Source organism: Salvelinus fontinalis, unplaced genomic scaffold, assembly GCF_029448725.1.
Source record: "Salvelinus fontinalis isolate EN_2023a unplaced genomic scaffold, ASM2944872v1 scaffold_0149, whole genome shotgun sequence".
Classification (NCBI taxonomy): domain Eukaryota; kingdom Metazoa; phylum Chordata; class Actinopteri; order Salmoniformes; family Salmonidae; genus Salvelinus; species Salvelinus fontinalis.
The window spans coordinates 111,793-125,755 of NW_026600358.1; the positions used below are offsets into that span (position 1 = coordinate 111,793).

At 42.4% G+C, this 13,963-nt stretch overlaps 1 protein-coding gene across 1 annotated transcript in view; it reads right to left on the reverse strand.

Annotated features, from left to right (window-relative positions):
• LOC129843504 (uncharacterized) overlaps positions 1–12,998 on the reverse strand; it is a 92,161-nt gene extending 79,163 nt beyond the window's left edge. Inside the window, exon 1 of the mRNA XM_055912257.1 lies at positions 12,422–12,998. Coding sequence (XP_055768232.1) covers positions 12,422–12,980 — 559 coding nt within the window. The 5' untranslated portion in view covers positions 12,981–12,998. The remainder of the gene's footprint in view (positions 1–12,421) is intronic.
• Between the last annotated feature and the right edge of the window lie 965 nt (positions 12,999–13,963).

Genomic DNA, 13,963 nt, shown 5'->3' on the forward strand with positions numbered 1-13,963 from the left:
CCCCCATCTCGCCCCCCTCCCCCTCTCTCCCTCCCTCCCCCTCTCTCCCCCCTCCGTCTCTCTCCCCCCTCCCTCCCCACTCTCTCTCTCCCCCATCTCTCCCCCTCTCCGTCTCTCTCCCTCTCTCTCCCCCATCTCTCCCCCTCTCCCTCTCTCTCCCCCCCTCCCTCTCTCTCCCCCTCTCCGTCTCTCTCTCCCCCTCTCCGTCTCTCTCTCTCCCCTCCGTCTCTCTCCCCCCCTCCGTCTCTCTCCCCCCTCCCCCTCTCTCCCCCCCTCCGTCTCTCTCCCCCTCCCCCCTCCCTCACCACTCTCTCTCTCCCCCTCCCCCCTCCCTCCCCCCTCTCTCTCCTCCCTCACCACTCTCTCTCCCCCCCTATCTATCTCCCTCTAAGTAACCAGATCTCACCGTCTCACGTCAGAATTAGATATTCACAAACATCAAATTCCAAAGTTGTTCCAAACGTCAAATTTCAAAGAGTTTATTAAGGTTAAGTTTAGACATTAATGCCGATTTTCTACGATTAGGCAACTCAGAATGGTTACGGTAAGGGTTAAAGTGTAAGGATATAAAAAAAACACTGGATTCGACTTGCAAACTTTGAAATCAGAGGCAGACGCTTACGTTAATCCGCCATCTCTGACCGCAACACCCTAGCAAAAACGAAAGGTAACAGCAGTGCTCACTGTTTCTCCTAATGAACGGTTTACACGTCATCTCCCGTCGCCCTCAGACATGGATGGACGTTGAATAATGACTTGTATCACGGGTGACCTGACTGCCCTCTATCTACCTCCCTGAATGTGTTATGTTTTAAATTTAACTTTTATTTAACTAGGCAAGTCAGTTACGAACAAATTCTTATTTACAATGCCGGTCCACCCCCAGGCAAAACCCAGACGACGCCGGGCCAATTTTGTGCCGCCCTTTGGGACTCCCAATCACGGTTGGATGTGATACAGCCTGGATGTGTGCGAATGTGTGTGTGGTTCCTCTGTGAGAATGAGCAGGTTGGCGTGTGTGAGTCAGAGAGGGGTTAAAACAGGCAGTCAGAGAGGGGTTAAAACAGGCAGTCAGAGAGGGGTTAAAACAGGCAGTCAGAGAGGGGTTGAAACAGGCAGTCAGAGAGGGGTTAAAACAGGTAGTCAGAGAGGGGTTGAAACAGGCAGTCAGAGAGGGGTTAAAACAGGTAGTCAGAGAGGGGTTAAAACAGGTAGTCAGAGAGAGTTATAACAAGTAGTCAGAGAGGGGTTAAAACAGGCAGTCAGAGAGGGGTTAAAACAGGTAGTCAGAGAGAGTTATAACAAGTAGTCAGAGAGGGGTTAAAACAGGCAGTCAGAGAGGGGTTGAAACAGGCAGTCAGAGAGGGGTTGAAACAGGCAGTCAGAGAGGGGTTAAAACAGGCAGTCAGAGAGGGGTTAAAACAGGCAGTCAGAGAGGGGTTAAAACAGGTAGTCAGAGAGGGGTTAAAACAGGCAGTCAGGGAGGGGTTAAAACAGGTAGTCAGAGAGGGGTTAAAACAGGCAGTCAGAGAGGGGTTAAAACAGGTAGTCAGAGAGAGTTATAACAAGTAGTCAGAGAGGGGTTAAAACAGGCAGTCAGAGAGGGGTTAAAACGGGTAGTCAGAGAGGGTTAAAACAGGCAGTCAGAGAGGGGTTAAAACAGGTAGTCAGAGAGGGGTTAAAACAGGTAGTCAGAGAGAGTTAAAACAGGTAGTCAGAGAGGGTTAAAACAGGTAGTCAGAGAGGGTTAAAACAGGTAGTCAGAGAGGGTTAAAACGGGTACAGTCAGAGAGGGTTAAAACGGGTAGTCAGAGAGGGTTAAAACAGGTAGTCAGAGAGAGTTAAAACAGGTAGTCAGAGAGGGGTTGAAACAGGTAGTCAGAGAGGGGTTGAAACAGGTAGTCAGAGAGGGGTAAAACAGGTAGTCAGAGAGGGGTTAAAACAGGTAGTCAGAGAGGGTTAAAACAGGTAGTCAGAGAAGGGTTAAAACAGGTAGTCAGAGAGGGGTTAAAACAGGTAGTCAGAGAGGGTTAAAACAGGTAGTCAGAGAGGGTTAAAACAGGTAGTCAGAGAGGGTTAAAACAGGTAGTCAGAGAGGGGTTAAAACAGGCAGTCAGAGAGGGGTTATAACAGGTACAGTCAGAGAGGGGTTAAAACAGGTAGTCAGCGAGGGTTAAAACAGGTAGTCAGAGAGGGTTAAAACAGGTAGTCAGAGAGGGTTAAAACAGGTAGTCAGAGAGGGTTAAAACAGGTAGTCAGAGAGAGTTAAAACAGGTAGTCAGAGAGGGTTAAAACAGGTAAACAGGCAGTCAGAGAGGGTTAAAACAGGTAGTCAGAGAGGGGTTAAAACAGGCAGTCAGAGAGGGGTTAAAACAGGTAGCCAGAGAGGGGTTAAAACAGGCAGTCAGAGAGAGTTAAAACATGTATTCAGAGAGGGGTTAAAACAGGTAGCCAGAGAGAGTTATAACAGGTAGTCAGAGAGGGTTAAAACAGGTAGTCAGAGAGGGGTTAAAACAGGCAGTCAGAGAGAGTTAAAACAGGTATTCAGAGAGGGGTTAAAACAGGTAGCCAGAGAGAGTTATAACAGGTAGTCAGAGAGGGTTAAACAGGTACTATTCAGGTACAGTATAGAGGCAGTACTCTGCTGGTTCTGAATGGTTGTACTGTTCCTGTTATTTATGTTATCAACTACGGCTCTGGGTTGAAAAACAATAAGACTTGGATCTGTAGCTGGCGTGGAGCTGTGCAACAGTCTCAATCCTCAGCGCAGTGAAACAATGGCTATGAAAAACAAAGAGAAAAAGCTACATTTGCTTCAAGATGACCAAAATAAAGAGCTGTTTTTGCGTGCGTGCGTGCGTGTGTGTGTGTGTGTGTGTGTGTGTGTGTGTGTGTTTATTTCTCTCTTTCACGTCTCCTTCTTCCAGCAGTATCTCGATCACTCCACTTAGTCTATAAAAACGGCATTATCTTACCGGGAGATGAGGAGAGATAGCGATAAAGATCAGGTCAGAAAAACAATTAGTGTATTTAATTTCATCCATACAGGCTGTGGAGCATGAAACCTATCACTAAACACAAATTCTTATTTACATTGACAGCCTACTCCAGCCAAACCCTAACCACACTGGGCCAATTGTGCACCACACTATGGGACTCCCCATCACAGCTGGTTATAATACAGCCTGGAATCTCCTGTATTACTGTATTACTGAGATGCAGTTCCTTAGATCACTGCGCCACTCCCAATGCATGCAGAGTCTCAATTTGATGTTTGTTCCATTTTGTTATTTCTTGGTTGGTTGGTTGGCTGGCTGGCTGGCTGGCTGGTTGGTTGGCTGGTTGGTTGGCTGGCTGGCTGGTTGGTTGGTTGGCTGGCTGGTTGGTTGGTGAGCGGAACCCAGACCTCACGACCATGAAAGGCAAAGTATTTTTAGCCAGGTCTTAATATTGATGTTGAATTGTATGTTCATTTTAATGGAGTAGAAGGCCTTTCTTGCCTTGTCTCTCAGATTGTTCACAGCTTTGTGGAAGTTACCTATGATACTGACATTTAAGTCGAGGTAGCTATAATTCTCGCTCTAAGGTAATGGTGTCTACGTGGAATTTGTATTTTTGGACCTGGGAATTTGACCTTTTTTGGAACACCATTATTTTTTATCTTACTGAGATTTATTGTCAGGGTCCAGGTCTGACTGAATCTGTGTAGAAGATCTAGGTGCTGCTGTAGGCCCTCCTTGGTTGGTGACATAAACACCAGATCACCAGCAAACAGTAGACATTTGACTTTAGATTCTAGTAAGGTGAGGCCGGGTGCTGCAGACTTGTCTAGTGCCCGTGCCAATTCGTTGATATATATGTTGAAGAGGGTGGGGCTGAAGCTGCATCCCTGTCTCACCCCACGTTCCTGTGGAAAGAAATGTGTGTGTTTTGTTTTGCCAATTTTATCTGCACACTTGTTGTTTGTGAACAGGGATTTTATAATGTCGTATGTTTTTCCCCCAACACCACTTTCCATCAATTTGTATAGCAGACCCTCATGCTTTTTTAATCAACAAAGCATGAGAAAACTTTGCCTTTGTTTTGGTTTGTTTGTTAGGCTGTTAGGCTGTTTGTGCCTTTGTTATAGCAAACAAAAAGAGTGGAGAAGTGGATTACCTATTTTGGATATGCAGCTCTTCATGTTTTTCTTGGTTTAGTGTTTTCCATTTTTCCCAGAAGTGGTTAGATTCTATGGATTCTTCAATCACATTGAGCTGATTTCTGACTTGCTGTTCCTTCTTTTTCCGTGGTGTATTTCTGTATTTTTTTAGTGATTCACCATAGTGAAGGCTCAGCTTTTATGGGTCTCTATGTTTTTGGTTAGATAGGTTTCTCAGTTTCTTTCTTAGGTTTTTGCATTCTTCATCAAACCATTTTGTCATCGTTTTTTTCATTTTCTTAGGTTGTCTACTTGACATGTTTAGATTTGATAGGGAAGCTGAAAGGTCAATTATACTGTTTTTCTACTGCCAAATGTATACCTTCACTATTACAGTGAAATGTTTTTCCAAGAAATTGTCTAAAAGGGATTTGAATTTGTTGCTGTCTAAATGTTTTTTTTTTAAGGTTTCTAGACTACTACTAGGAAATAGAGATCTTCGTCCTTTGCTCTTCATCAGGCAAGCGTGCCCACTTCATCCTAAATGCACAAGGACTACCAAGCTTCAACCTGTGACTATCTCATTCCTCATTATGCTTCCATCTTCTTTATGCTTCCACCCTTTCCTCCAAATCCAAGTACTACCCACAATGAGCTGTCAAAATATGCCAAAACATGCAACCCCCGTCCCCATATCCCCGTATCTGATCAGCTCAATCCAGCTCACACTGTCATTTAAATCTCCCCTACTTCTCAACTCTGATCTCAAACACAGCCCCAGTTGGTTTAAATATCTCCCTCCCTCCATACCCTCCTCCCTCTTCTCTGTCCCCGTCTGCAGCACATTTCTAATGCTAATTATTTAAACCTCTCTCTCTCTCTCGTTCTTTCTCGCTCTCTTTCTCTCTCCTTCTTTCTCTCTCTCTCTCCCTCCCTCTTTTTTTATATCCCTCCCCCTCTCTCTCTCTCTCCTTCTCTCTCTCTTTCTTTTTCCCTCCCTCAACTTCTTGTTCTCGCTCATTCAGTTTTTGTGATCTCTCCGTTAGTCAGTTTGTCCTGAGGCTATAAAGCCACCTACACACTGAGGAGCGGAGCACCTAAAACACCAGCTAGCAGCTATCTCCGGCATCGGCTCATTCTCATAACAAATGTCCCACTTCACTCTGCATCAATACTTACATAAACACCCGTTTAAATCCACCCATCCACCCGCCGACCCAAACAAACACAACACGGAACAGCTCTGCAGTGTCACAGCCAGCAATTCAACTAAATCCAAACACAGCACACACAACAGTCCCAAACAGTCGTATCTCATCCCAGCAAACCAAAATTGGTTCAGTGAAAGTCCAAAGGAAAAAAAAAACGTTTGGTCGCAGCAAATGTTTCATAACACAAAATCTGTCCAGATGATTCTAGAATGTTTGTATAAAACATCCGCCTGATGTTGCAAGAACATTCCTAGAACACATCTGTTCTTTAAAGTTTCCCAGAATGTTTCAGGGGGTTCTGGGAAATGTCTGGTGGGAACATTGTGGGGACATCATAAACGATATGTTTCAGGGGGTTCTGGGAAATGTCTGGTGGGAACATTGTGGGGACATCATAAACGATATGTTTCAGGAGGTTCTGGGAACAGTCTGGTGGGAACATTGTGGGGACATCATAAACGATATGTTTCAGGAGGTTCTGGGAACAGTCTGGTGGGAACATTGTGGGGACATCATAAACGATATGTTTCAGGAGGTTCTGGGAACAGTCTGGTCAGGAAGTTAGTCAGGAAGTTAAAGCTTTGTCGCAAATGGGTCTTCCAAATGGACAATGACCCCAAGCATACTTCCAAAGTTGTGGCAAAATGGCATAAGGACAAGGAGGCCTACAAACCTGACTCAGTTACACCAGCTCTGTCAGGAGGAATGGGCCAAAATGAACCCAACTTATTGTGGGAAGCTTGTGGAAGGCTACCCGAAACATTTGACCCAAGTTAAACAATTTAAAGGCAATGCTACCAAATACTAATTCAATGTATGCAAACTTCTGACCCACTGAGAATGTGATGAAAGAAATGAAAGCTGAAAGAAAGAAATCATTCTCTCTACTATTATTCTGACATTTCACATTCTTAAAATAAAGTGGTGATCCTAACTGACCTAAGACCGGGACTTTTGACTGGGATTAACCCTTTATGCCACCGAAGGAGAGCTGCAGTTTAGTGTTATTTTTCAATCTAATATGGCCAATCAGGACGCAGAATAATTTCGGAGTTCCCATCCTCTTCATGTGTTCTTTAAACACCGTATTTTTTATTTTACTATTTGCTATTGCGCTTTTATTGTTGACCATTTTAATTTAATACAATCACAGTAAGGTACTTCATTATTAACCAGAAATGATTTGATATTGAGATTTTTTTTTTTAAACGACTGCATTGGACATTTTAAATCAATAAATGATTATTCCATTGAACCATTAATTTGGTTTTGTTTATTATGTATCATAATTTTTCAGAATTGGTATTGCATGAATTTGTATGTGTTTTGATTGAAATTGAGAAACGTTTCAATAGTTTTTTTATACGCTGTGAAGGTTCGGAGCTATTTAGAGAGGTATTTAAGAAGGTAGTATTTAGGTAGTATAAGGAGGTATTTAAGAAGGTAGTATTTAGGTAGTATAAGGAGGTATTTAAGAAGGTAGTATTTAGGTAGTATAAGGAGGTATTTAAGAAGGTAGTATTTAGGTAGTATAAGGAGGTATTTAGGTAGTATAAGGAGGTATTTAGGTAGTATTTAGGTAGTATAAGGAGGTATTTAGGTAGTATTTAGGTAGTATAAGGAGGTATTTAGGTAGTATTTAGGTAGTATATAAGAAGCACGCACATATTTACTATTTTATTTTATTTCAACTTCATTTAAACAGAGAGATACAGTTAAAATCAAAAAGTTTACATACACCTTAGCCAAATAAATTTAATCTCAGTTTTTTTTTCACAATTCCTGACATTTAATAATCTTTTTTCCAGATCTGAAGATTACAGGTTCAATTCAACAGATTAGTTAACCATGTTTATTTTAAGAAGAAAATAATAAGATAGAAAACAGTGACATTTTGGATCAGATACTAGAAGAGAGGATGTCTTAATTTCATACAGATTTATAAATCTGAAATACAGAATGTAGACTAACTGGGGGGGGGGGGGGGGGGGGGGGATATTGTGTAAAAATTGACTGTTAAACTTTTCAGAAAACACACCCAATATAATGTCTACTTTAAAACGCATGACATGGTTCCTCCTGTCTTATTTTTCACGATCTGAAAATCAAAAGGGATTGTAGATCAGCACTCGCGGGAGCATGGATTTCCTGATTGTATGATTCAATGCTGTTCAAATGTCCTATGAAATTAAAATGTGTGCCTGTACGTAAATGCCAATGCATACACCAACACTTGGGCTCCTGAGTGGTCTAAGGCACTGCATGTCAGTGCTAGAGGTGTCACTACAGACCCTGGTTCAAATCCAGGCTGTATCACAACCAGCTGTGATTGAGAGTCCCATAGGGTGCTGCACAGTTGTCTGGGTTTGGCCGGTGTAGGCCTTCATTATAAATATGCACAGTTGTCTGGGTTTGGCCGGTGTAGGCCTTCATTATAAATAAGAATGTGTTCTTAACTGACTTGCCTACATAAGTATTTATTTTTTATCCAATTTTTATTGCCATATTATACTTAGGGATAGCCCCCTATTTTCATATTTCGCCTAAAATGACATACCCAAATCTAACTGCCTGTAGCTCAGGACCTGAAGCAAGGATATACATATTCTTGGTACCATTTGAAAGGAAACACGTTGAAGTTTGTGGAAATGTGAATTAAATGTAGGAGAATATAACACAATACATCTGGTAGAAGAAAATACAAAGATAAAAACTACAGTTTCTAATTTTTATACCACCATCTTTGAAATGCAACAGAAAGGTCCCCTTTCCAGCCATCACTCTGGTGCCACCCCGGACCCTTCCAGCTCCCCATTATTCAGACGGATAACTTGAAGTATGAGCGAACTACATGACATTTAGTGTGAAGTCACCAAGCTACATTTGGGCAAATCGTGAAGGAGACATTTGCGTTCATATTACATTTTTCTGCAAGAATCTCGTCAAATCTGTATACTTGGATTTTGATTGAGCTTTTCCAGTATTAGTAGCCATATTATAAGTTCACCATTTGCAAAACAAAGTATTTTCATAACTTCGTAACTCTGAATATTCTTATAATTTTTGTCCAAAAGAAAAAGGCATGCTGTCGGAAAAGGTTAGCAGCTACATTATGCGACAGATACCGGGTTTCCTGTAAAACCCAGCTCATTGGCTATCTAGCTATCTTTGTTTGAACCCGATAGGTGCTTATTTGACGAAGTTAGTCGATCAAGTGTAGAACAGCCATGTCATCGGCGTGCCATGAAGTCGTCGCTCTCTGACCAAATGTGGTGTCCTATAGGATATACTACACCCCTAATGATATAGTGAAGTCTGGTTACGTTCTAGGATCTCTGAGGAATACATACGAATGTGATTTGATTGGTTGAAACAACGTTTAGGGTTACATTTTCACAGATTCCTTTCTTTGCAAATTGAACGAGTGGAAATACAAAATCGATCGTGCATGCTATATGGACCTTTTTAGGATATGAAAAAGGATTTTATATAACAAAAACGACACTTTATGCTATCTCTTTGGATGATAAATCAGAGCAAGATTTCAGAATGTAAGTACACATTTCACCTTCAGAGGGGAATTTATCAAACCTATCGCGGTGAAAAAAGTGTTTTGTTGTCAGGAGCTCTCCTCAAACAATAGCATGTCATTTTTTCAGAGTAATAGCTACTGTGAATTGGACAGTGCAGTTATATTAACAAGAATTTAATCTTTCAGACGATATAAGACACTTATATGTATACCGACATTTGTTGTTTCTCTACAATCTGTGAACGTGACACACGGCGCTGCCTGATTTACAACTGTCCCGTTGACGGGACGCCTATCCCTAATTAAATCTGAAGACGAACATAATGGGGATGTATTACAATCTGCTACACATTTGTGGTAATATTAGGTACAGTATTTTGTGTTGAACATATTTTGTGTTTTGGGAACTTACTTCCTGTAAGGTATCCACACTGTTCCCAAAACCTAACTAAATGTTCTGGGAACCTTTAAAGGGAAATGTCACCATTTTTCAAATTCATATTAGTTAAATGAAGGTTAAATTAAATAAAAATTTAATAAAATAAAAACTGAAACGTGCAATTTTACCATTCTGTATGTTGAAAATGATGAATATTAAGTGGAACATTTGTGAGATTTCCCTTTAAAGAACTCAGAAAGGCTGTTCTGTCAAGATTCTTGCAACGTCAAAGGATATTTTTTTTTGCACCCTGATACAAATTTAGTCTGAATGTCAGCACAACTGGACAGTTCTAGTGTTTTGGGAACCTATCACTTGTTATATACACACATTGTTCCCACAAAACTAAAGAAACATTCTGGGAACCTTTAACAGAACAGACAGTAATGTGTTCTAGGAACGTTCTTGCAACATAACGGGAATGTCTTTTGCACCCCAAAAATAATCTTTGGATACTGAACAAAAATATAAAAGCAACAATTTCTATGATTTTACTGAGTTACGGGTTATACAAGTAAATAAGTCAATTTAAATGCATTCATTAGGCTCTTTAAAAAAAAGGTAAGGGGTGTGGATCAGAAAACCAGTCAGTCTCTTGTGTGACCCCTATATGCCTCTTCAATGGCTGTGTGCAGTTGCTGGATTTTGGCATTAACTGGAACACGCTGTCGTACACGTCGATCCAGAGCATCCCAAACATGCTCAATGGGTGACACAATGGGTGACATGTCTGGTGAGTATGCAGGCCATGGAAGAACTGAGACATTTTCAGCATTCAGGAATTGTGTACAGATCTTTGCGACATGGGGCCGTGCATTATCATGCTGAAACATGAGGGGATGGCGACGGATTAATGCCTCGACAAAGAGCGTCAGGATCTCGTCACGGTATTGCTGTGCATTCAAATTGACATCGATAAAATGCAGTTGTGTTTGTTGTCCGTAGCTTATGCCTGCCCCTACCATAACCCCACTGCCACTATGGGGCACTCTGTTCACAACGTTGACATCAGCAAACCGCTCGCAAACATGATGCCATACACGTGGTCTGCAGTTGTGAGGCCGGTTGGACGTACTGACAAATTCTCTAAAACAAAGTTGGAAGCAAATTATGGTAAAGAAATTAACAATCAATTATCTGGCAACAGCTGTGTTGGATATTCCTGCAGTCAGCATGTCATTGCAAGCTCAATATAAACTGTGACATCTGTGGCATTGTGTTGCGTGACAAAGCTGCTAATTTTAGTGGCCTTTTATTGTCCCCCAGCACAAGGTGCACCTGTATAAGGATCATGCTGTTTAATGAGCATCTTGATATGCCACACCTGTCAGGTGGATGGATTGTCTTGGCAAAGGAGAAATACTCACAAACAGGAATGTAAACACATTTTTTGCCCCCCAAAAAATTGAGAAATAAGCTTTTTGTGCATATGGAAAATTCCTGGGATCTTATATTTCAGCTCATGAATCACGGAACACTTTACATGTTGCGTTTTATATTTTTGTTCACGGTAGAATCATCTGGACAGTTTTTTTGTGTTTTGGAAACATATTTTTTGATGTCCCCACAAAGTTCCCTCCAAACTATTCTCACAACCTCAAGAAACATTCTGGAAACGTTTGAAGAACAGACAAAATGTGTTCCTGTGAACATTCTGGAAACGTTTGAAGAACAGACAAAATGTGTTCCTGTGAACATTCTGGAAACGTTTGAAGAACAGACAAAATGTGTTCCTGTGAACATTCTGGAAACGTTTGAAGAACAGACAAAATGTGTTCCTGTGAACATTCTGGAAACGTTTGAAGAACAGACAAAATGTGTTCCTGTGAACATTCTGGAAACGTTTGAAGAACAGACAAAATGTGTTCCTGTGAACATTCTGGAAACGTTTGAAGAACAGACAAAATGTGTTCCTGTGAACATTCTCGCACCGTCAGGTGAATGTTTTATACATTGTATAACATAAACATTCTTTGAATGTGTTTGGGATGTGATCAGCCTAACGTTACATAAAACCATAAATGAAACTTAATGGGAATCTTAGATAATGTTCAGAGAATGTTCCCGGTTTACTGGGATGTAAGTAACAACAATATAACAATTAAGATTAATAGTGATTTAGAATGATAGTCCGAAATTCTTTTGTTCAAATTCGACTCATAAAATTGCAAAACAAATTCAACAAAATAACCAGAAACCGTGGAACAAAGCAGACAAACTGCATATGTAACCATGCTTGTGGTAACTGCCCTTCTAAGTACAGCCAACCATAAAGTGACCTGTCTATCATTCAACTGTCAACCGTCCATTCTAAATACAGCCAACCATAGTGACCTCTCCATCCAACTGTCAACCGTCCATCCTAAATACAGCCAACCATAAAGTGACCTGTCTTTATCCATCTGTCAACCGTCCATCCTAAATACAGCCAACCATAAAGTGACCTGTCTATCATTCAACTGTCAACCGTCCATTCTAAATACAGCCAACCATAAAGTGACCTGTCTCCATCCATCTGTCAACCGTCCATCCTAAATACAGCCAACCATAAAGTGACCTGTCTTTATCCATCTGTCAACCGTCCATCCTAAATACAGCCAACCATAAAGTGACCTGTCTTTATCCATCTGTAAACCGTCCATCCTAAATACAGCCAACCATAAAGTGACCTCTCCATCCATCTGTCAACCGTCCATCCTAAATACAGCCAACCATAAAGTGACCTGTCTTTATCCATCTGTATGTTGGAAACATGGCCCACATTTTTCAGGAATTACCAGCAAGAAATCTGCTTGAAAAACACTAAAACGGTATACCATAGATACACAACTATCTATTCTTAACTTAATAAAGATAATGATTGATATCAGTCATGCAAAAAAAATGATCCTCCACATTCAGACACACACAGTCAAACACTGCGGGGTAACACACACACACACATACAGCGGGTCACACACACACACACCAAGTCACACACAAGATGATCAAACATAACAAAATCAGTCTCCACCGGCTATACACATACACACTCACATCATTTTACCCTGGGAGTGTACCCTACCACTGAGGGGTGTACTGTGGGCAGCCTAACTTACCTTGATACTCATGTCCCGGAGTGTAGTGGGTGGGGTCACCAGCGATCTGTAAGGTGAGGAACACCTCTCCCCCTCCCTCTGCCACCCCGGACCCTTCCAGCTCCCCATGGTGGGTACACAGGAAGAAGAAAGGGTTGAAGTGGGGGTAGAAGCCTGCCACAGGGGGACTCCCCAAATCCATACCGGCCGCCAACACCAGGGCCAGCAGGGCACAGCCGAGGGCACCCCCGAAAGAGGCCCGTGCCATCCCCCCCGTGAAGAACGAGGGAAAGAGGGAACGAGGGAGAGATGGATGAGGCAGAGTGAGAGTGGTGGTGCGTGGAGGAAAGGTTGTCACAGATAGAGCTCCAGATGGCTTGAGGGCTGGAGTCAACTTGGAGAAAGAAAGTCCAGCTGGATGGGTGAGGTTGCGTTCTGGAAGTGTGTGGATATATGTGTGTGTGGTGCTGGCTAGAAGCAGACTGTAAGCAGACAGCACTCTGTTTCTATGTTCCTCTTCTCTTCTCTCCTCTCTTCCGTCTACTCTGTGGGAGTTCAGAGCTAGTCTGTCCTGCTCCATGGTTTAAATACCTCTCCCCCTCCCTCTGTTTCCCTCTCTCCTCCCCTTCACCCACCCCTCCCTCCCTCCCTCCCTCTCTTTCAGCTCCACACGTGCTGTACGCTCTATGGGCTGGCCTCCCCCCTCACTCTCTCTCTCTCTCACAGCGCTCTCCTCCCATTTTTTCTGTCAGTCAGTCTATCATTCTGCGATTTCTCTCTAGCTCTTTCTCCCTCTTTCTCTCTATCCGTCTCTCTATTCCTCACTCCCTCTCTCTATTCCAGCTTTCTCTGTTCTTCCTTTTTCTCTACACCTTGCTCTCTCTATTTCAGCGCTCTCTCTCTCCCCCTCTCTCTCTATCCCACTGTATCACTCCACCCAGCACCCTTCCATCTCTCTCCAGAGACCTTAGCTGTCTTATCACTATGCATCGGTTGGTTTCTTTATCTCCACCATACAAGACATAGAGCTCTCTGAGAGAAGAGAGAGATCCCAGATTATTCACTCTTCTCTTTGTCTTTTTCTCCATCCACTATCCAGCCTGTCTCCTCCTCTCTCACCCAGTATCACCCCTCCCTCCCCTCCCCTCCCCTCCTTTAGCTCTTCCCTCCGTCTCTCTCAGCTCTCCCTCTCACTTAGTCCCCCTCCCTTCTGTCTGTCTCCATACTAACCCCCTCTCTCCATATCCCTCTCTCTCTCTCTCTTTCTCTCTCTCTCTCTCTCTATCATTTACTCTCTGTCTCTCTATCTTTCTCTCTCTCTCTCTCTCTATCATTTACTCTCTGTCTCTCTCTCTATCTTTCTCTCTCTCTCTCTCTCTATCATACACTGTCTCTATCTTTCTCTCTCTTTCTCTCTCTCTACCATTTACTCTCTGTCTCTCTCTCTATCTTTCCCTCTCTCTTTCTCTCCCTCTCTCTCTCTCTACCATTCACTCTCTGTCTCTCTATCTTTCTCTCTCTCTCTCTTTCTCTCTCTACCATTCACTCTCTATCTATCTTTCT